The sequence below is a fragment of the Numenius arquata genome, chromosome 6 (assembly GCF_964106895.1).
Source record: "Numenius arquata chromosome 6, bNumArq3.hap1.1, whole genome shotgun sequence".
Taxonomy (NCBI): Eukaryota; Metazoa; Chordata; class Aves; order Charadriiformes; family Scolopacidae; genus Numenius; species Numenius arquata.
Genome location: NC_133581.1, coordinates 10462320 through 10486742, shown reverse-complemented (window position 1 = coordinate 10486742; position 24423 = coordinate 10462320). Strand labels below are relative to the sequence as shown.

General features: G+C 37.5%; 2 protein-coding genes across 2 annotated transcripts in view; one reads left to right on the top strand and one right to left on the bottom strand.

Annotated features, from left to right (window-relative positions):
* ATG2B (autophagy related 2B) overlaps window positions 1-18802 on the bottom strand; it is a 48058-nt gene extending 29256 nt beyond the window's left edge. The window contains exons 1-15 of the mRNA XM_074148427.1: window positions 18641-18802; window positions 14952-15114; window positions 13209-13361; window positions 12099-12201; window positions 10611-10773; window positions 9987-10166; window positions 8568-8668; window positions 6377-6555; window positions 5578-5732; window positions 4738-4849; window positions 4319-4580; window positions 3285-3435; window positions 2671-2763; window positions 2315-2503; window positions 784-1057 (exon numbers count right to left, since the gene is read on the bottom strand). Of these exons, the coding sequence (XP_074004528.1) occupies window positions 784-1057; window positions 2315-2503; window positions 2671-2763; window positions 3285-3435; window positions 4319-4580; window positions 4738-4849; window positions 5578-5732; window positions 6377-6555; window positions 8568-8668; window positions 9987-10166; window positions 10611-10773; window positions 12099-12201; window positions 13209-13361; window positions 14952-15114; window positions 18641-18802 (2440 nt within the window). The remainder of the gene's footprint in view (window positions 1-783; window positions 1058-2314; window positions 2504-2670; window positions 2764-3284; window positions 3436-4318; window positions 4581-4737; window positions 4850-5577; window positions 5733-6376; window positions 6556-8567; window positions 8669-9986; window positions 10167-10610; window positions 10774-12098; window positions 12202-13208; window positions 13362-14951; window positions 15115-18640) is intronic.
* Window positions 18803-19299: 497 nt separating this feature from the next.
* GSKIP (GSK3B interacting protein) lies at window positions 19300-24124 on the top strand. Its single transcript, XM_074149755.1, has 3 exons — window positions 19300-19505; window positions 20466-20724; window positions 21356-24124. The coding sequence occupies exons 2-3, from the start codon at window positions 20467-20469 to the stop codon at window positions 21515-21517; spliced, it is 420 nt and encodes a 139-aa protein (XP_074005856.1). The 5' UTR covers window positions 19300-19505; window position 20466; the 3' UTR covers window positions 21518-24124.
* Window positions 24125-24423: the final 299 nt, after the last annotated feature.

The following is a 24423-nucleotide window of genomic DNA, read 5'->3' as shown; positions in this document are numbered from 1 at the left end:
AGTCATACAAATTCTGTAGTCTTTTCCTCCAAAATTAAATATTAATTCTTAGAAACAAAAATTATTTCACATTATCTTCTAGCTGGCAGCAGCTAGAAAACCAGATGCTTCTAATGGACAGATACCTGCGTTTATAGCATCACTACATTATGTCACAGTCTTGAAAAGTACATGGAATGACAAATCAGCAGAGAAAATTGCAAATATAAACCAGTCTCGCAGATTTATTACTTTGAAAGATATTAGAGGCATAAAAGTATTAAAGTTTTCTCAATAACAGTTATTTAGGACACCATTCACCTCATTTAGTGGGAGGTGTCCCTGCCCATGGCAGGGGGGTTGGAACTAGATGATCTTTAAGGTCCCTTCCAACTCTAACCATTCTATGATTCTATGATTTCTAGACTAGACTTGAGATTCCTAATTTTCATAGCTGTAGCATCCCCCTACAAATCCATAAAACTTACCCTAACACCATGATAGAGATCCCAGAGATAAACCAGTTTGTTTCAACTTAGGGTAACAATTTAACAGAAAACAACAAGAATACTAGCTCTAATCTCAAAACAATAAATGCAAGCACTACACCTACAGATATTAGTCTCTCCTCCTAGTAGTAATATTTTGTCCTATGCTGATATTTTGTACAGAACACTAAACTGCAGCAAAATTCAGGAGGAAAAACACTCCCCGTGGTAATCCACACGAGAAGACCTTTGTCTCAACTACATAATACCTGGGAAAATAAAAAATACTATTTGAATATAAAGTTAACATTCTTACCAGTTAGCTCTTTAAAGGTAAGTTCTAATTTAACTTGTTCTGGAGTTGACCCTCCTATGAACTCAGTTTTAAATTCCATATCTGTAAATTCAAGATGAAGAATCTCCTTCTGAAGCGATTTCTTAAACCATGGTCCTCTTTCCTGATCTGACCGTAGGTCAGGTATTGGGAAGCGAACAGAGAGATTTAATGCTGGGGCATTGACTTGAACTGAAACTCTACAGTTTGCAGGAGTATGTGAATCATCCAGAAAAACTTCAGTAAATGCTTTATGCTAAAAACAAAGTAAAGGGGGGGGGGGAGGGAAAATCTGAATTAGAGAAAATACTGCTAAAAATTAATATGGAGAAGCTTTTGATGATACAATTCCTAAAACCAGAAAAGATTAGCTTTTTCATATATCACACAAAACACACATAGTAGGAGCAATTTTATTACTCTTAGGATATTCTTCTATTACTGGTGCTGTTTAGATTCTACTTAAAGTATTTGCAGAGGTTAGTAATCTTTCAAAAATGGCTATCTTTGTATTTTTCCCTCTTTAATTAGAGAGTGAGCACCAAACAATACTCAACAGCAGTTAGGAAATATCATGTCTCTTAGATTTATTTTTTTTAAAAACGCTGTTGTCACCAGGAACTACTATCATGCATATTTGCCCCTTTCATTAAGTCACAGCTTCCAGCTCCTGTCACTAATGTGTCATTCAAAACCTCCCTGAGAGATTGCCGACTATCACTGCAAAGAATCAAACTTTCAAGACATAACCATATTGATAGAAATTACTGATGTCTTACAAACTTTTTAAATAAGGATTCTCTTAAATAAGTCTTGAAGACACGTTTTTCTGTAATCAATGTCGCAATAAAACTACATGAAGATATTTGTTGCTGTCTAGAAAATCAATAAATTGCATTAATCAATCCTCACGTATTTCAAGAAAAGCCTTCAAGTTTAATGTTATTGTGCTAAATATACTAAACACTTAAATCCTACTGACAATGCGAACCAAGTCAAACAACCTCCAACAACTTCTGTTGGTCCTCGATCAGTAGAACACAATGCATATAGTCCACAACCTATTACCTACCCCAAAAGTGAGTAAGGCACAGCAGAGACAACAGGGCTGACTGTGACACCCAAAGATTTCACTATAGAATTGGAATCGTCAACAAGTTTATATCATCTGCTGGAGAGCATGATGGGCCAGATTAGGGATTAGAAATCAGTCAAGATTCCTCTTCTTTGCTGAGTTCTGTTTGCTTCAAGAAGTCAAGAACTTAAGAAGCAGCTATCATTGTCTTAGGTCTGTTATCGAGCATGCAATCACTGAATCTAGGATGAGTATTTATGTCAGATGGCTACTGTTCTGTATCAAAAGTAAAAAACCAAAACAACAAAAATCCAAGGTACCACAAGTATTTTTGGTACCACAAATCAATCAGAATTAGCAATCTCCAGCTTAGTGCCATCCTGCCCTCCTCCTGCAGAAAATCAGCAACCGTATTAATCAATTTCACTTTTAACTTACCAGATTTATGTGCTTGTTATAAGAAGCGTACATGTGAGATGCCATCATCTCCACTGTAGTTAGTTTCTGTGGTTGAAGCAAGGAATTTAATCTGTCTACAATACTAATATCCAGCTCACAAAACACTGGGCTTAACTTTATTTGTAACTCTGCTTTCTGTGGAACAGAACTGAGTCTCCCTTGACTACCCTGAAAAGAAAGAGAAGAAGCACTAAAATCCTTAAAAACAATAGAGTGAAACAAATTAACAATAACTGGGAGTTAAGGACCCTCTGTTTTACAAGAAATATACCATTCTGTTAAAATGGACAAAATTAGACACACAGAAACTTGGTATTTTTAATCTCCCACCTTACCTGAGGTCCTCTATTATCTGAATGCTTATAATGAAGCTGAAGGCATGGCATAGCACGAGAATCATTTCCTTCTTCAGAACGAAATGTCAGCAGCTTTAGAATAAAATAGAGTTAAAAATACTTAATAGATAAGGAGGAAAGAGTTACCACGGGAAAATATATTTATGACATTTTACCAAGAACAGACAGTAGGTAACCCTACATTCAAGTCATCGAATGGAGGCCCAGCCCAAGTGCTTCCTCAGTCAACCACTTTATTGGATATCTCTGACCATTAAAAGAGCTGGAAGAATAATCATCACCCAAAGAAACCTTTGCATTGCTCAACTCCATTGGTCAGTTTTTGGAAAACATTTACTCTAATTCCCAAACTGTGTTAAGCATATTTAAAAGAGAGGTAGCCAGGCTTTGCTAGTTTACTCCACGCTATTCCTGTCAGGTATGACAGCAGGCTGGTTCACTATTTGAGCTTGCAATTAAAATATAAGTTGCATCTTAAAACCATAATATATTTTTTTTAAAAAAAACAATTGTTTAGAGCTACAACTATCTAGCACTCTCGGTTATACAGTTAACATTTATTTTCTATAGAAGTCCCTGTATTTTTTACATACCTCTGTATAGTGAGGCTGAACGGAATGAGAGTCAGTAGAAAAAAGGCATTCCAGGAACTCCATGTCCCCAATGGATAAATCAGTACTAAAACTTCGAGAGGCAGTCCTTTGCCTTTGTTCATAAGACACTTTGATGCCAGTACCTATAAATCTGAGTTATGAAAATTACGAATTACGAAAAGTAGCAACAAACACTAAAAATGATGAAAAGTCAAGATTTAAATATGTAAAAAAGGACCACTACAATACATTTTTAAAATCACTAAAGTCACCATAGTTTCTTCAAAAATAAGAAAAAATTCTACTTATAACAAATTATAGCTTTAGCAAGACAGACAATGGAGCTCACCTATGTTACACATTCAACAATGGTCAGTGTAAATTTGTAAAGAACACTTCAGACATCTAACAAAGTGCAATTCACATAGAGCTGGGAATCTAACATCCTTATATAGACAATGACAAAGTCAAATGCCTCAGGAAGTCCAAATTACATGCATAAGGGAAGAAAATATATATATATACACCCTTAAATATTTTACTTCATAGACTGTACTAGGACAGTAAAAACTTCTGGAAAAAAAGACTGTCAACTAACTTTAAGATTTTGCTCACACTTACTTTTTATCCCTACCGATACACTATTTTGCACTAAGGAAAACCTCAAGTTCCTTCAAACAGAAATCCCTATGTCGGAATAAAGACAGTCCTGTAAAATACAGCTATTTTTAAAGAAATAGTTTACTTAATGATTCTTGACACTCTAGATTTCTATGGTAGAAACTGTACCAAATTTAATTCATCTACTGTTGAAAAAAAGCTAGATTGATTTTAATGTTTATGCACTTTTTTATTAAAAAAAAAAAAAGTCTGACAACAGATGTCAAAATTCAAGGCTATTTTGAAATTAACAAAGTAGTCTAATGCAATTCCAATATTAAGTGACACAACTCCTACGGAAATAAACTTAATTTATTCAAATTTACGTAAAAGATTTTTTTGTTAATTATATTTATTAATAAGCAAAGTTATACCTAAGGTGATCATGAGAACAAGCTTCTGCAAATACTTCTCGGAAGGACAGAAAATCTTCTGTTGAAAACTTAACTGGCTCAATCTTTTCTATTCGGGTAAAGAAATCCCGAGCCATTGGTGTCAATGGGTTAAGGTTCAGTGAACTTTCAGGTGGGGGTAAAGGGTCAATATGAAGTACAGACACTGAGAAAGTTCCAACTGCCAGTCTAAAAAGAAGCTCAGGTCTGGATTCATCCACAGAAACAGATCTGGATGGAATAGCTGAAATACAAAATTAAGTTCACGTAATTTTTCAGCAATAACACATTTATAAAGTCATCTTACTTTTGATTTTCATTTCTTTTTACGAGGTTGCTGCATAGCAATTAATTTCCAAAATTATCTAGGGAGCAGAATGCAAAACAACACATTTACTTACATGTCCTTCTTAAGGAAGTCTGGTGAACTATGTTGGCTGTAAGTGAAGAACCTCTCGGAGGCTGTAGTTCTTGTTTGTTACGATCAAGAAAATCGCCCCAAGTTGGTTGAAGCTAAAACAAAAATATGTATGATCTTAAATTTGACAAATAGATGTTAGACATTAGATCAAACATAAATAATAAGATAAAAGAACAAAAAGAAAATACATGCACAATCAATCAACACCATGCCATTTCATGGCATATTAGTGCTCAACTAACAATGCAGATAAGCTTTACTTTGGGCTACACTTTCTAATTCTGTGACCACCTACGCCCACATATTTTTAAAGCTCAAGTTGCCCTCTCCATGAGTGTATATTCTCCTCTTTCTCTGTAAAAAGCACAACTGTACTCCACAGCTTTCATTAAGTGAAACATTAGGCACATAACCGGTTGGGGAAAGATGGTGATATGAACAGCATAATTTTTATGTTGTTTGAGGAATAAAGTAATACAACAATTTTGTACTTTATTGTCATTGTGTGTGTAGTCCATATTAAAAGAAAATCCAGATGGCAAATGTGCAGTTATTAAAAAGAAAATAAATCATGAAGAGCCCTATGCAAGCTTCAAGGCATTTGAAAACAAACACATTCCATCTCCTGTCTTGGTAGCCAAACAGATGAGAAACTTTCCAATACAATTTCCATCGCAGAAAAGGAATACTATCAGCTCTAAAAATATTCAATTGTCCTAGAATTTCACAATAGTTCTTGATATTGTAAAGAATATTTACGCAAGAGTTTCAGACAGAAGTGTTAGTTTCAAAAAGATTTTAAAAGTAGTTAATACTATACCACTGTAGTGCTCAGTGGAGATCCTGCTGGTGTAGTTGTGTATGTACTGGTTAAAGACAAGTCTAGGTCCATAGTTGGAGGGTCTCCAAGAGGTGGAAGGGAGGAAAGGCTGTGAGACATGTCCATTTCAGCCATTGAGAAGAAAACTTCTTCTTCTAATACAAATCATAGGCAATAAAGTGTTATTTTCTAATGAAAAAACTTACTTTTAACAAAAACGTATTCTTAAGTTCAGAAATCTAACTCCTAGACAGAATAACCAGCTACGTATATTATTTATAGAAGTTCCAAGTTCTCTTGACACTGACACTAGTAGTAGCTATGGACAGACTATTGTAAAAAAGAAAAAACCTAATAAATACTAAAACAGTTAGGTGTTCCATTTTCATATTCAAGTTGACGTAATTTCTGTAAATTCATACACTCTACTTTTGACAAATCAAAAAATAATTCAAATAAAAATAAAAATATCAGGACAACGCAACTATTATTCTGTATTTAATTTCTATATTACATTTCCTCAACCAGGCATTTGAAAAGATGTTACACTGCATGTGTATTTACTGTGTTGCACAGTAACATACAGATTACTGAACAGTTTTCATGAAATACTGAATCAAGTCTAGTCTGATACCTAAACTAGGTGCTAATATTTTATTCAACAGTACAATTAATAGCATACAATTATTCTATGTCAAAGTTCTTTTGATACTTAAGTTATTAAGTTTAAAAGATGAAGTCAATTTATATAATCTTAACAACAGGTTATTTGCTATGTTGCATCATCTTTTATACTTGCCACGACTAGAAGGCGTTCTGGCACTCTCTGTCTCATAGAAGCTCTGTTCAGATGACGTTCCTGCAGATAAAGACTCTTTTCTTAAATAACGTTTCAACTCCATCTGAATCCGATACTCATCTTCCTGCTGCATAGGCCGGTTCTTCCTATCTTTATTTGACAGTTCTATCCTGCTTAGGCTCTCTGAATTAAAAAAAAAAAAAAAAAAAAAAAAAACAACAGAAAGTGCACTGTAATATCCTTACCAGTATCTCAGAGAAAATTCAATAATGAATCTGAAAATTAACCAGTTGTTGTTGTGTAATTTATGTTGTGTATATACGTATGCATATATGTGTATATATGTATACATAGATATGTATGCATCTGTATGTATATATACGTATATGTCGTATATCATATGTGTACATACATGCATTTTGTTGTTTTGAAAACTGTACTTGTCGTAAACGGATTAGTCTCTCCTAGCATTCATTAATATCAAGTCTGAAGAAAGTATTTTAGGCTAATACATGCAAATGTGTTCACATATAACATCAGCATATATTTCTCTTCTCATTCATCTTTACAGACTAAGGGGACAATCTCTTGAAGGTTTTACTATTAAGGAATTATTAAAACTTCAGGTTTGATGATGACACGTAAGGGAAATGATATGTAATGCTTTTCCAGTTATCCAGTAACAATGAACAAGTCATCTGCTGATGACACAGAACTGGGAGGAGTAGCTGACACACCAGAAGGCTGTGCTGCCATACAGTCAGACCTGGACAGGCTGGACAGTTAGGCAGAGAGGAACCTAATGAAGTTTAGCAAGGGCAAGTGTAGGATCCTGCACCTGGGGAGGAATAACCCCATATACTGCTGTAAATTGGGGGCTGACCTGATGGAGAGCAGCTCTGCAGAGAGAGACCTTGAAGTCCTGGTGGACAGCAAGTTGACCATGAGCCAGCAATGTGCCCTTGTGGCCAAGGCGGCCAATGGTCTCCTGTGGTACACTAAAAAGCTCATGGCCAGCAGGTCAAGGGAGGTCATCCTCCCCCTCTACTCTGCCCTGGTAAGGCTGCAACTGCAGTACTGTGTCCAGTTCTGGGCCCCCCAGCTCAAGAAATACAAGGAACTGCTGCAGAGTGTCCAGCAGAGGGCTACAAAGATGGTCAAGGGAGAACGCAGCACCTTTCTTAAGAGACCTGGGTCTGTTTAGCCTGGAGAAGAGAAGACTGAGGGTGGATCTCATCAATACTTATAAATATCTAAGGATGAGGATAGACTCTTTTCAGTGGTGCCCAGAGATAGGACAAGGGGCAATGGGCACAAACTGGAACACAGGAAATTCCATCTCAATATGAGGAAAAACTTCTTTACTTTGAGGGTGCCAGAGCACTGGAACGGGCTGCCCAGAGAGGTTGTGGAGTCTCCTTCTCTGGAGATATTCAAAACCCGTCTGGATGCGTTCCTGTCCAGCCTGCTTTAGGTGACCCTGCTTTGCCAGGGGGTTGGACTAGATGATCACCAAAGATCCCTTCCAATCCCTACCATTCTGTGATTCTATGAAGTCCAGTACAATAAATATGTCAGTATCACTAGAGGAACACTAAGCACCTACCCAGGACATGAAAAATCTTTTCAAAAAGAAAATTAACTATCTACCCTAGTAAATGTTATTACTTGAGTAGATGGTGGGAGGAAACAAACCAGAACACCCTCATGCTGCTACGGCAGTACTCTAAACGCTGCTGTTCATTACCTAGCAAATATGGACAAACTCAATTACTGCCTGTTCTATGTTTTCTGTGCCTGTCACTAAAGCATAGGACAGAGAAGGAACCAGACTGCTAAGTCCCTCTCACGAAACAGAAGCTACAAGAACCACAATTGTTCCGGCCTCCTGATTTTTTCCACCTACCATTTCCCCATCTCTTATCCTATTATATAGTCACTTGTCAAGCCTTATTTGTTACTAGATTTTCATTACCAGCATGCACAATTTGCAACTGAAGTCAAGAAATTGATCGCAGTCCTACTCAGAGCAGCTACAAAACGTTTTGCTTAGAAATTAATAGATAATAGATAGATAGAAATTAATAATAATCTACCACCACAAGTATTGTTTTTCCACTGAGGAAACTTATCTTGCAAATTTTATTTTTCATCCACCATAATACATATTTAACATTTACAGAACGTTCACTTGCCTGGCCCAGCAATAGCAGCTACCATGTCCAATAAAAGATGCACCTGCCTTGGTGACAGAAACAGATGTACAGAATCTATTTGTCCATCTACATCCAACTAAAAGAAAGAAAAAAAAATCAAGAACACTTAAAGAATTTTTCTTTAGAAGTCTTGCATCAACTATTTTGATAGTAGATTCTGATGCTGTAAAGGATACAGCCATTCCAGCAGTATCTTTATCTTCTACACAATAGCTAGAAATTTAATTGTGTATTGCTTCCACTCAGTAGCTTGGCACGCCAACACACCAACAGTGTTTTGCTTGTGCTCAAGCCCAACTTGCAGAGACCATTGCTCTGTGTTCTATTATATTGAACTTTTCCTATAAAACAAAAATTACTCTCAACTCTGCCCTTGACTTTTTTCTTCTGGCTACCTTAAAATACATCTAATGACACAAAAGTGGAAAATGTATGATCTATAGAAATATCTGGACATCAGTTAATTTAAAGGTGTTAACTGCATTAACTAGTCATACTTTTGAAATGACCAGCATTTTTTTTATTTCACACCAAACAAAATATGTTATTTCACTTTTCAAGGACTTGCATTAACTGAATAAACAAGAAAAGTTGTAAGATTGACTGGAAATTGCTGGTCATAATAAAACTTTCCTACTGTAGTAGAAACGTTCTGCTTTCTATAAAATACAGTGCACTACATAGGACAGGTCAGTAGCCAATTTAAAAATTGGAGATAAGTAATATATTTACACAACTTTACTTATATATATTCACACTTTTTTTTTTTAAAAAAAGGACTTTATTTTCAACTGCTTTGCTTCCTGTATGTTTATGTAAAAGTAAAATAAAATACTATTTTCACTAGAAGCATTTAAATATGGCGTTATAATTTGATTTACTATAAATTTTAGTATAAAAATTCAGAAGTAGGAATGTTCATGTTAGTTTTATAATGCTGCAACCTAATTAATCATTTAAGGTTCACCTGTAATTGCTGAAGTAAATTATACCCTTTTAAAACCAAAGTGATCTTAATCAACCAGTTAAACATTCCACACATACACAGGCAAAGTCAGTCATAGTGCTACAAGAAAAAAGGATAAATAAATAGCAGCAGGAGTTTCGTGAAAACAAAGCAACTTTCTCAGCAGTTACTCCAATACATGAATTCAGTCCCTCTAACAAACAGGAATTCTCCTTTAACAGATTTCAGTGTGCCATTGACTTCTTGTCTGAACACTGTAAACATGTCTTATTAGATGTATATATCAGTTTTGAATGCAGAGAATCTAAAACAAAATTAAGGGGATTCTGTCCCCTTGAGAATCTCACCATATTTTGTATGCAGTAGAAAAAAAATGAAGTCCTTTACAGCTATTAATTTAATTAAAGACCAGGAAAGCATGACTAACCTTAGCTCCAGGAAGTACTTCATTTTGCTTTAATGTTAGGCTCAATTCCATTCTACCAATCAGCTTACTGATCTGTACAGGGTCAGAAGGAGTAATTTCTGGCAAGTTTCTGGTTAATTGCGGATGCGGCTCATAAATGATTTTTGGATTCCAGCTAGGTGAAAGCTTTGGTTCAGTTGCCTTAAAATGTTACAGAAAAAGGAGTAAGAATGTATCCCATTTCTTAAACAAGCAAAACAAAAAGCCACACATCAAAATATAAGCATTTTAAATAAGCTTATAACACAAATCATCATTTTACACAAATATAAATTTGACATGCATTGATAACTGTTAAAGAAACAAGGCATGTAAAATGTGAAACATCAGTGAATAGTGAATTGTAGAAGACCTCTACACATTAAAGCTGCAACCAGATTCCAGTACAATACATCCTAGATTTTACTCAATCCTAAAGTCTGTTTCCTTCCCCCTCCTCAAAATCAACAGGAAGTGATTATGAAACCTATTGAACACAGATTTGAGTAAAAGTTCAACTCCTATATCCTTCAGAATGAATCTGCGTGTGACAATATATTCTATCCTTCATCAGTTCATACTCTTATATAATGTATTTCATTTTACCAGCTGTGTAGCTGAACACACTGGGGAGGACTTTGCTGATGCAGGAAACTCATCCCAGAAGAGAGAGACACCTGAGAGCTGCAGTAACTTGTGAGCAAAAGCTGTGGGCTGATGTACATTAATTCCAGAGCACTCATCTGCAGTTTCATCACAGTACATAGTTCTGGGAGAAAAAAAGCAAGAAAATAAAAATGGTAGGTGCAAACAAAGTGTTATCTTTATTGTGCCATTTAGCCTCTAAGTTTGTACATGTTCTCTCTCTTCGTGCTATTTACGACACCACTGACTGTCCTGAAAGGAGAAACAACCACTCTCTAGGAAGGGGCAGAAATCTTAAGTTTTCTACAGGACACCACAAGATAATTGTTACATGCTTCTGGTGAGAACATATCCTAGAGTATTATCCTCATACTTATGTCTAATCTGAACACAAAGTGAAGTAGTCTGCCCAACACTTCTATACATACGTTTCCATTAGGACACACACAGTTCTTGCTTCAGAATCTGAATTTTTTTTTTTTTAATTTGCCATCTAATACTTTTTTGTTTGTTGTCTCAAGTACTACTTGAAAGTAACATTCTGTGCCTGCAAAATTTCTGTGAAGCTAAATTTCTTTCGCTATAATACTGGGTGCCAGTATAAACAGTAAACTCTTAAAAAGATCCAAGTCTCCACATAATAGTATTTACAGTGGAAAAATACACCTACCTTTCCATAAGTAAAATGTATCAAACATCAAAACAACATGCTATTTAGCACATTGTTTCAATATAGCTTTGAAGTACAGAAGAGGAGGTTTGTTCTAGGAAAAATAATTACAGTTTTACTGACATCTCTCCTGAACTGAACATAACAACATGAAGTTTATAAATGTTTAAAACCAAATATATTTCATTAGCATTTCTCAGAAAGAATCAGTTTTATTTGGTAATGACTCTAACACTCTGCAAGTATGATTACGCTATTCCATAGGCCAAAAAAAATAGTTTAAGGACATGTACAGTATTAAAGAACACATGTGGGCTCTTCTGAAAGCTCACAGAGGACCTAAAATCTTCCAGTTTAATTATTTTCAGGACCGTATCTTTCTTTCTGAAAATATTTAAAGCATCTTCAATATACAAGAGGAATTGTTAAGACATTAAAAGCCCTTTGAGTAAGAAATGGTCTAAACTGCCAATAATACCCATTGACAGTTGAATGATCTGAGAAGTGGTATTCATGAATTGTGGAAGTGGTCATTAACTTATCTTTGGAAAATGTAGAACTCTTCTAATTTGATGGTTAAGTATCTTTAGCTTAAACACATTAAGCGGAAGATGAGTGGAGAAAATGCCCACTGGCATTATAAAAGAGATGCTCAAGAGCTAGAGCCTAACTGTATACTAAGAATGTGTGTGCATGGGTAAATACATTGCACAGGAAATGGCAAGGAGTGCCTTGGAGGAAAAAAAATAATACAGATTTTAAAAAAAATATCTCTTTACCTTTCAATTCTGATTTCAAGTGCAGTTCCACTTTTAGAGTTTTCCGGCACATGTTCTATTCGCAAAACAGTATCTAAAAAGGTAACTTTCACTCTTCTTAGAACTTAAATGAGAAAACAAAAATATACCATGCAAGCATTTTAGTCAAGTTACTCAACAATGACTTTCAAACCCAATTCAAAACGGTCTTTCATTTCGTTTACGTTCTCAAAATTTGTTCAGTGGAAATAATCAACTGAGTTTAATAATATAACAAGTCATCAAGTGACAATATAATCTCTTAATGTATGCCTAACATGTACATCCATACCATGCAATGGATCTTTAACGCACAAATATTTGAGCAAGTAACAGCTCAAACCAAGTTGTTCTATGGCTCATTGTGGATGACCCTCAAAGAAAATACCTGCTTCATTGTGCACCATGTCTGAACTCCTGAACATTGCTATAGCCCCATATTACTTTGGCTGAATACTTCTATTTCTAAATACGAGTTTAAACATTTCCCTTAGCTCATTCGTTTCACCACTATGTTCTCTACCACATAATGTGGTCCTAAGCCCTTAGTTTTTTCCACTTAAAAAAAAAAAATAAATCACCAACAACAAAACCCAGAGTTTCTAAAGTACTTTTAACAACATGGTGTGATTATTGAGATACATATGCCATAACAGGTCAGCTTTGCAAAAAAAAATAGCTGAAAAAACATTCTCTGTTTCTCCCTCAACAGCATCACCACTAAGAATCTACATTTGTGTGATGAACTAAATTTGAACCTCCAAAATTAAGGCATCTCACCAATCACTCAAGCAGAGATTTAGCTGGATTTGTTCTGGTGTAACCAAACACCAGTTTGCCCTGATGTAGGGTTCATGCTGTCCCCTGGTGGAAGCATACACATATTTTAGTAAGTAAACAGGCTTTTTTTTCCTCCTTTGAAAACAGGATCATTTGTCTTGCCTTCCTGTTTAAATTTTACAGGTAATGCTAACAAGTGAATGTTTTTGAGACAAGTTATGGCAAATGAGATGCCACTTTGTAAAACTGAGACACAACAGACTGATTTTGTCTCAGATGTTCATTCAGTTAATGTCTGAAGTTAATTCATACCTGTTTCAATAGTTTCTGCAAATTTCTCAAGTCCTTCAAAAGGCTGGGACCCTTCCCCTTGTTCATCTGTCAATTTTTGGCTAAGACACTCTTTTGCAAGCTGCATGCTACTCGTCATAAAACTTGACCAATACATTGGCTCAGACCCAGATGCTGTGGAGTAAGAGAAGTCTTATTAAAGTTGACTGTGTACATTTTGAAACAATAAAGACAAAACGAAGTAATACATTTGGCACATCCAGAAAAGCGTTTCAACAGCTTACTAACAAGCCATACTTAAACAAATTTAATTAACAAAAAAAATGTCTGTTTTCACACTTTATTTCTTTAAAATTACTTTAACTATTTAGATAGCACTGCTAAGATTCTGGTATTTGAAAATCCAATATAAACAAGATGAAACCAGAACTTAGTACAACCAATCTTCAGCACTGTTTTAAGTGAATAACTTATTGAGTACTTTTATTAAATTGGTATGATTTTGCAGACATAATCGGCAAAATGAAACCAAGGAAATAACTTTTTTTTTTTTAAGAATTATTTTAAGGTTTCTTATTGCATAAGAAACATATGAAACTTATTCCATTTGAAACATATCCTAGATGGGGAAAGACTAAACAAGGTTTAAGATTTTTATCTTAGTATATTAGAACAGGTTTTAAGTGCCTAACACAGACCTGACAGAAGTCTGAAAGCACAGCACGTATTAAGCTGAAGAAGTTCATCAGCTAGATTAATTTAATTGACAAATGCATTGCTATCAGCTAATTCCAAGCCCATTGTGAGCAAGTAGTATAAAACTAGATGAGAAAAGTTAATCAAATTCAACTACAACACTCTAGTATATGCAAACAAAAGTAAAACTAGCACAAATACGAACATGTTAAACAGGAAAAACATTCCGGTTTAGCATTCAGGTCTGGAAACATCCATGTGGCTGTAAAAGTGTGACAAAACCAGCATCGTGGGGTTTTTGTACCGTATTATAAAGCTCTGTGCATCAAAGAGAACTAAATGGATACAAGTGAATAAATAAAGCTGCCTCCTAACACTACCATTCTTACAAAGCAATAATCTTACATCAGAAAGTAACATAGCTCAAAATTTAGCACCAGTTAAACTAGTAAGAACAAAATGCAGAGTGTATATATGTTACTTAAGATAACTTGCAAAAGATGGAAAATAGGGTTTATGCATTTTCTAGCTTCTTTATGATGTATTTAAAGAAATATTTTCTTCCACCCTCTCTACACTATAAAAAGGAAAACAAATTAAAATGCTTCAGACATTCATCCAAAATTTCCACCCACTAAAAACGCACTAAGTGCCCCACACACGCTGTAAAAACACACCTTACCAGAATTCATGGAGGTTTGATAGTTAGCAAAAATTTATCACCTATTGTGTTACCCAACTACCACCTAACAGCCAGCTTCTAATGCTGACTAACAGCACTTGGCATACAACACTCAACAATCCCAGCTGACAAACTCCTTTCCACCCGGTATTACTTCCATTTCAGTAGGTCTGAAACAGTATGGAAGTAGGAACATCATAAACATTTTAAGTTATTTCACAGAACAACAACCAATTGAGAAACACTTGACAACCAACTGACAAACACCTGACAGTTTCCTTTTTTATTAAATTCTCTATCATTAATGTATGCAAATTAAATGGCACTTTAAATAAGTCTAAGAACTATAAATAATCTCATTTTTGAAAATTAAAAAATAAGCCTACCAAGCCTTGGTCTTGGCCTGAAGACCATCTCTAATCCTTTTATTTCTAATGCACAGTTATCCTGTAGCAATGACCCCCACGGAACAGACAAAGAAATTGATTGGATAAATCCATCTGTGACTTCCAGAGGTGCATCTGCAGACTCCAAGATCTCATTAAGACACTAGAATAGAATAAAATAAAAATAGGCTTTTTTTTAAAAAAAAAAAACACATCCATAAGTTTGTGTGTAACAAATAAAACAAATTGAGGCTATCAGAAAAGTAATTATACTCAGAAAGACAATAAACTGGACACTTTCAAGGATTTTGATTCCATAATAATTTGTTTCAGAAAATTACTTAGCTTTCAGCCTAACACAGATTCCTCTGTGGTACCTTTATTTTTGCTCTTACTGTTATAAATACAACAGTACTGGCTGCTTAAGTTAATCTATTCTTACTTTGGCAATACTTGAAGAAAGCTGTAAACAGATTGACAGTAAAAACACAAAAAGTACCTGGTTTCTGTGGCAAGAGTATTTCACTAGCATGTAATTTCAATGTAACGTTCATTTTTACATTTCTCTGTGACACTGGAAAAACAGAACCAAATAATCACCTCTTGCTGTATAATATACTTCCCATTTCTAAATCACACTTTAATGCGTTCAGTGTTCAGCAATATTCTACAAAAACCATTTGGTTAATTCAGTCTTTTATTGTGACATTATCAACAGAACTACAATCAAGTTGCCCTCAGTATCATACAGAGTAAGCAAAATTGGTAAGAAAAATGGAACATCAGGTCTGAAGAAGTAACTCAGGGTTTTTAAGTTTTCCATAGTCCTCAGAAAAGACTCACCTGTTGCACTATACAGCTTTCATTACATCCCTACAAAGGAAACATTCTTCACGTTTATTTTTTTAAAAAATGCAAATCTCTGTTTGTGCCCTGATTAAAAAGTTTAGTTAAAACAGAAATTATTGAACAATATCTAGGCTGCTTTAATAAAATAAAAAACAATCTAAATCACATACAAAATTTGGTGAGTGCAACTTTCTAATATAAACAAGACCCTACTAAAGACTGTGGTTGTAATATTAGGACATAATTTTCAACTGGCAAAAAAAGTGTGGCTTTGACCTTCCTGCGTTGAATAGGACCACTGATTTTACCTGAGAAAAATGCATAAATTCGACATCAAAAGTTTTTTAAAACATAAGGATTTAAAATTTCATTCTAATTGTATAGAAGAATTTAAAAATAAAAGTGAAGAAAAATAAGTCTTCAGAAAATGGTATTTTTCATTCTTATGTCTCCAGGTGCAATTTTCCCATCATGTTAACTTGTTGCTCTGTGTATTCTCTTAACATCTTTGCTTTTAGATGTTGTTTGCTTGCTTTTCTAGTTTTTGTTCCAAAGTCCACTCAAGCAGCAGAAAAAGACACCAACTTTAAAGAAACAGAACCTGAAACAGCTCTATCAGGAAATTATTTAAGAATCAAAAAATCAGCTGAGATGCAGTGACATCAAAATTTACTTTGAACTAAATATTAGAATTATAGATGCAGTAACAGCATATGATAAGGCAAAAATAATTATTTGGCATGAAAACTATATTTGAAAATATCATGGATTTATTTAAATTGCTTGAACTTTTACAAAATAATTTCCTATATCAGAAAGTAGGCTAGTTATCATATTCTGAATAAATCTGACTCAGATGTCTTTTTGCTACCAATATACATGGCAATGAGTGTATTTTAGTATACTCATTATTATTTTGAAATAGAAATTAACTATCTAAAAGAAAAAAAAAAAAAATCAAGTATTCTTATACCTAAATTACTTCATAAACAAGCTAGCTGTTCCTAGACAGCAGCAATTAGAGCATTCCAAGTGAGATTTTAAAACTGAAGTACAGTCTTCACATCAGGACTTGTTCCCATCTTATGGGCTGAAAGTCTCCAGCTGGAAATCACAGAAATACTAGTACAAGAAGTACTATTCGATGTATATTAAAATTCAACCACAAACATCATGGGTTAAATTTTGATTTTTCTAAGCAGCCCAGGTTCCAAGAGGCAAAGAGGTTACAGTAATAGCCCCAGGTATTCCTACGTATCTCTACAATCTATAAACACTTACAATGTTGGCTTAAAATATCTACAATGTTCAGATGAAGATAAGTATCCACAAAAATGGATAATATGCAAAACTACAGCCATCCTGGTGATTCATAGTGAGCAAACTTATGATGACTAGGGGGAAAAAAAAAAAGCTGTAGCACTTCCGCGACATCTGTTTTTGCAATCTGTCATACATGAGAAAGTCACGTGCAGAGAACCTCAAACATGTCATTGTTTACAAGCCAAAAAGAAAAATGCTGATCTACAAAAGGTGAAGATAACCTAAGTATTATTGTATATACATTTAATCACTGTGTATATATAATTAACTGTTCATTTAGTACTGGTCCATAACTGCTGCTGTTTCAAATTATTTACATTTTAGATCATGTCACTTCACTAGTGCTGTAATACCCACTAGAGGGCATAATAATTCAATTAAAGCGAGATAGCCTCAATGCCTGCCACAGAAAACAAGCTGCAGACACAGCCAGAAAACAAAACAAGCGAACAAACAAAAAAAAAAACAACCCACCACAATAAAACCCTGCTAATATCGAGCATTTCTGCAAATGTCTGACTCCGATCACTTTCAAAAATATTTTCACACAAACTGGAAAAGCATTATTTGAAAACATCACATAGTCACAAGTGTTTTTAAACGTGCCCAGCATAGCCTAACACCAGAACACAGTTAGTAAAAATGCGTTTTGAAAGTCCTTTGTAAAGCAGTAAGCCTGTGCACCCAGTTCATCATCTGTGCCACCCTGGAAGTCAATGACTGACGCACAGCAGTGCTTAAGGTTCCTCATGACAGTCACTTGACTGGCAGGTAGAATTCAGCAACATTGGTAATTAACCCAAGAAACTTTATGAAATATTACAAACACAGGCACAGACCTTTGGATGACTACAGCAGGCTGGAAGTACAGATACATGTGTGTGTATAGACACATACGTACGTATATATTTTTATATATATATAAAAACATACATGTCAGGACTTAAAAAAGCTTCAGATGGTTCAAAGCGTGCCAGCCCACCTGCCAAGCAAACTCCAGCTAAAAAGAGCTTTCCATTTGTCAACAAGTACTTTAGCCACTGCAAGACTCGGGGGCAATTCTTAGAGATCTACATGGACTAAGCTCAGTTATAACAGTGTCAATAAGAAACAAAATGCCTCCCAGATGAAGACAAAGCACTGACAGCACACAGATTACTTTTTACGTCAGCAAACGTGCTCCTCAGTAGCTACAGCAGCATCTAGTAGTTTGGGCTACGTTAACTACTCCTCCCCGAAATATCATCAACTAGTGCCTTCTTTTAGTTTTGTTTTCTTTCTCATAAGTAAAAATAACGAAACCAAAGTGTGGCTAGAAAAACATATCCATAATAAATACCCAGATGTATTTATTTTTTTAAGCGTCAGCACACCAAAGAAGAGTTCCTTGGATGAAATGCTAATTACGGCTGTAACTTTTTACATAAAGGAGGCCGGGTACTGAAAATAAAAGTGGGTGGCAGGCGGGGGCAGGGAACCAGCTGGTGAAGAGGGGGTGAGGCGCCGGCGTCTCTTACCCACTTATCCAGCGGGACCTGCGTCAGGGAGCCGGTGCCCTGGTAGAGATCCAGGCTGAGCTGCTCCAGGCTGAGCTTCTCCTGCAAGAAGTGGCCCAGGTACCTCTGCAGCAGGTACCTGCAGGCCCTCTTCTTGATGGACTCCGAAAAAGGCCACGGCATGGCGGCTGCGCGCCGGGGGCCGCGGGGCCAGGCGGCAGGACGGGGCCAGGGCCGGGGCCGGCCCCTCCGGCGGGGGGACAGAGGGAGGCGAGCGGCAGCCGCCGGGCCCAGCCTCGCCCCTCAGCACGGGCTCCCCGCCGCCCCTCACACCGCCGGCGGGGCGGCACTGCCTCCCCTCAGGGCGAAGAGGCGCGGACAGGTAGCTCCATCCTCACTCGGACACCGCCGCCGCCATCTTCTCGGCGGCCCGCGAGCGCGCACGGGACCGCCGACAAAACCGCGCTGCGCAGGGGCGGGGAGCAGAGGAAGGGTCTGGGGTCCGGCGGGTAGACCCCGCCGCCTCAGCTTTCTGCCGCCGGGGAGGGTAGTCAGGCCGATCCGGGCTGTTTGTCTCCTTCCCCCCCCTCGCCTTCCCCGAACGCCGTCACCGGCACCGTGACGTTCCCCCGGAAGTGGCGTCGTCGAGCGGAGGAGGCGGGGGCGGAAGCGGCGGCAGGAGGCGGGTGAGGGGGCGGTGTCGCGCCGGAGGGGCCTCCGCGGCCGGGCGGGTGGTGCTGACGGCGGCGGTGTGCGTGTGGGGACGCCGACTGTCTAGCGAACGGGCCCCGGGGAAGCACCAGCAGGGCGGAGCGGCAGGCGCCGGCGTGCCTGGGGCCGTTTGGGGTCGGCCGGCGAGGCCCTCAGCCGCCCACCGGCGGGGCCGGTAGGTGGGCTGGTGCCGGGTCGGGGGGGGGGTGACCGGCGGCTTGTTTTGCCGTCGATAAATGGGAGCGACGCGCTGCGAATGGGAGGCTGCGCAGCTCGGCAGCTAGCTCCCCTTGTCGCCTTCAGCTTCCGTGCAATCGGTGTGTAGGCCCAAGGTGGGATTTTGTCAAGAAGGGGTGAATCTGGTGGTGGGAATGTCGTTGTTGGGCGCCACTACCTCCTGGCAGCAGTGCTGGGCCACCACAGCGCTGGGGACAGCATCCCAAAGGGCTTCACTGAGACAGGTTTCCCTGCGAGTGTAACTGAGGCCTTGTGGTGGCACCGGTCCCCGAGAGCCGCTGTGGTGACCCCCCCGCCATAGTCCAGCCCGTTTTGGTAACAGCTGCTTACAAAGGCCAGCAGTGCCTGTCACTGAAATGTATTGACAGTTGGGCATAAAAGCTGAACAAGGGAATTGTTCTTTAGTGATGGTGAACAAAAAGCTGCTGTTTCATCTGTCTCTGATAACCCATTTAGTTAATGGACTTTTCTCAGTCTTTCTTAAATTCACCAGCAATAGGTTTTTATTTTTTACAGCTATTGATTTCAGTTTTTCCAGGCATGACTTGCCTTTCTGCTGCATTCTGGATCAGCAAAGTGCAGAATTAATTACTGCTGAATCATAATAGAGACTTATCCGACAGAATGCAAGTTACTCGCATAAGAAGAAGCAACTTCAGTGACACTGATTCTGCTTCTGTGTGCTAACATCACCTTCCTAAGTAGTTGTTCTCAACATCTTGGTTTTGAGTTCTCTGGACTGCAATGTCATGAGTTATGGGAGTCACCGGCTCTCATATTTTCATTTTTTTGTGCAACGTTAAACATGTCTGCTTAATATATATCTCTTAGTTTATGTTGTTAATATATATTGAGTGTAGTGGTATGATAAATCTAAAATAAATGTTTCCATATGCAGAATGGAGACTGATTGCAATCCTGTGGAGATGCCCAATAATACGGGGTTCGAAGAGGATTCTGATTATAGAGACTTCGAAGGAACAGATGTGAAAGATATGAGACTAGAAGCTGAAGCTGTTGTGAATGATGTTCTGTTTGCTGTCAGCAACATGTTTGTCTCAAAAACCCTTCCCTGTGCAGAGGATGTGGCATATATCAATGTGGAAACCAGGGAAAGGAACAGATACTGCCTGGAGCTCACCGAGGCAGGACTCAGGGTAAACTAACTTGTTTATAATTTCTTCAGCCTTTTTGTTTTGAACAAAGATTGTGTTCAAAAGGTGTCTACAAAAATACTTCAGTGACACCAAAACAGCATACATATTCCTCTTGTACTTTTATGAAAGCCTGTTCTACATGTTTTCTCCTAGAAAGTGGAACATTAACTAGTTACTTCCAACAAAGCAAGAAGGGAAGTTGATGAAAAAAACAGGCATTTATTTGAGACATAAAACAACGAAGATTGAAGCAGCAATTTGTTACAGACATGTCAGTTTTTGGGTTTCTTGGGTACCCAGATAAGTCAGTAATACAGCCTGTATACAACTCCTTTTTGCACCATTTGCATGTTTTGTGCAAACACATAGATGTAAGACTTCTTTTCAAAGGTCATAATGATAGATTTTACTAATATTCTGAGTTTTGGACAAAAGGTATTTGAAACCGTCTAAATACTGTGTTACCACTAAGCCCCATAGTGGAAAGCACAGATTGTGATTTAAATCCAGTACCTTTTGTTCTCACATTACTGTACTACCCTGACTGGCAAAGTTAAATGCTGTGGTATCTGTTTCCCATTGCAAGGTGATCCTAACCACAGAAATTTAATCAGTGGTTTCTTTGTTGCAGGTAGTAGCTTATGATTTTGATCAGACTGATGACAGATTGCAAACTCCATACCATGAAACTGTCTACTCCTTACTGGACTCTCTCAGCCCTGCATATCGAGAGGTGTTTGGAAATGCACTACTACAAAGACTGGAAGCTTTGAAGAAAGAGAGTCAGTCATGATTTGCCCAAAAGTTAGGAAGGTTTCAGGCTAAACGGGATTCTTAGTCTGAGGCACTGAGATCTTTCTTACGAACATAATCACAAACATCTTTAAGATTCATTTTTTGCATTAATACCTAATTCATGCTAGTACTACTCTATAACGTTTTGCTACAGTGGATTTGAGTATATCACAATGCTGTTAAAAGCCACTTTGATAAATTGTAAAATTAATAAACTTTGTTTTCTTTTTTGTTGTAGGTGAGCAAGTGAGTGTTGCTTCTTACAACAACCAAAAAAATTGGTCTCTTTTCAAAGTGTCAATATCCAAAACTCTAAAACAATACATAGTGACTGAATGTTATATATACAAGTAGAAATTCTTTTTCTGTGTGCTTACTGATAATTTTCATATCTACTTTTTAAAACAGAATCTAATTACTTGCTCTACCCAATTAATGAAAAATATTTGGGAAACCTACTGTTCTGCAAAGAACAGAATTTCAGCTTGATTTGCTATGCATAAATCTGAAAATTCTCAGCTTTGGTAACAAGAAAGATGGTTCTTAACAGTTGAGCGTTGCTTATACAGTGACAGTATCTGAGTGAAAAGCAAGGCTCAGTATTACTTGATCTGCCTTTATCTATGGCAACCCGTAAACTCCAAATAATAAATGAGATGTACTGCTAATATATGAATGTATTGTCTGATTCGCAAATGAATTAAGCACAGAATTAGGATGTAATGGGCTACATTTCCTAAAGATGATGTTAAATATGCTATATTTATGTATATGTATGCTATATTGTAACTATTTGGGAGGTGTGGAAGACATTTTAGCCTGTTTACTATTCTGAATGTGTGTTTACATGATGTACAGGATATACCCAAGAGTATTTTTGCTTCAGCCTTTGCTTTCTATAATACAGTACTTTGGTACTCCCGTTTTTCACATTTTCTCCCTCAATTGTACAGCGTCCTCTCCTAATGAATACTAAGTAAGCACTGTAATGTTAATTGCATTGTATTGGTTTGAAACCAAAGGCTGTATGAAATTTGCTAAGACTAATACAAACAGGAAGATAGAACTTGTATTTTCTACTTCAAAACTGGTACAAATCTCTTTATAAATCTATTGTTCTGTAACTTTTCAGGTATGTACTGAATGGTAGACTTTTTAAAAATTTAAAAGTTGGTTAGTAATACCAGTACTGTTGAACTAACATTCTGTGATGTTCATACTTTTTGTATTCTTGTATTATTCAGTATTTGTGCATCTTTATTTAAATAATCCTGCCATTATTCTGCCATGCCTTTGTGACAAGAACATGCAGTAGCTTTTTTGGAGGCACACTTAGGGACACATCAGTTCTCATGAAGTCACAGATTCCAGTGACTTCAATGGAGCTGTATTGATTTCTGCCTGCTAAGGATTAGTCATATTAATTGGAGAAGCCTAGTAGAGCTTTTGTAATAGCTTTGGGGTAGTGATGTACAACTCTGACAAGACAACCGTAGTTAGTGCTTCTGTTCTCCAGAGCTTAATCTTGTGTTTATCTTACTGTCTTTTTAGGTTGAAACTTCTGATATTAATCCTCTGCCCTAGGGTATGCTTCCATGCTCTAAAAATTGTTCATAGGCTCTCTTTTGCACACAGGTCTGTGGCACGTGGTTAGTCCTCTGTGAGGAGAATGTACTTTACCAAATTTATATTTGAATATTTTCCCTTGCAACTAATTTACTTGTTCAATTTCAATGACTAAAGCATTAATTAAATGCACCTGTGTGTTGTAGTTTTCTTGGGGGGGCGGGGACAGGGAAGCTGCTGGAAAGAGGGGAGTGAACAACCAGAGTCATCATGCCCATAAAAAAACCCGAAATATCAAATATTTAAGTATTTGAGAACCTTTGGCTGCAAACTTGTATCTGCTGAAACTTGGTCGTGGAAAAAACAAGGTAGGTGTTTGTAAAGAGGGGCTTGGAAAGGAAGTATTAGAAATACAAGTGAAAAAAAAGCCGAAGTAATTGTTATATTGCTAAGATTACTTTTTTTATATAGACATCTTTAAAATGCTTTGTCATTTGGTGGGCTTATTATAGACCTAAGCTGAGAAATACTTTCAAACCAAGTGTTTTGTAGGTGTTACCAGTGGAAACTTCTGTTGTTTCTTGTAATGTATCGCCATGTTACCTCAAAAACAGGAAAACTGTGTCGTTGCGCTGCGTCTGGGTTTGTGAGTGTGAAGAAAATGCTCTCCGGTGCCTTTACTTGGGCATTGCTGCCTGGAGGGAGGGAGCTTCTCTCAATCATAGAATCACGGAATGGTTCGGGTTGGAAGGGACCTTAAAGATCACCTTGTTCCAGCCCCCCTGCCGTGGGCAGGGACACTTCCCACCAGACCAGGTCACGCAAAGCCCCATCCAGCCTGGTCTCGAAGCTGTGACAAGGGAGAATTTCACTCGGTCTCCTTTGGCTGTCATTTGTCTTCGTTAGCCGAACCCCTGAATGAGATCTGCTTGGCCTAATGAAGCTGTTAATCTCTGAACTACCTAAAAAGCCTCAAAGCCTGCCTGCTATCTGAAACGATGTCTAATAACCTAATTAAAGCTATTTTTGCCTCAGCAGTACTACATGCATTTTGTCCTGTTTGGCATCTAGAGGCCAGGAACAGAATCCCTAATTTGTTGGCTGCCACTGTCCCTGTTTGTCTTACGATAAATTAGCTAAATTGATTGCTAGATCATAGATACAGACTGAATTAGGTATTAAAAACAGGCTGTACGTACACGCTAAATGCCTGTTCCTATTGACGATGCTCCTTACCGGAGGAGACGCCTCAGACCCTCCAGGGGAGGAGCGGCCCGGCCCCGCCCCGCCCCTCTAAGCCCCGCCCACCACACCCAGCTCACTGCGCAGCTGCCGCCG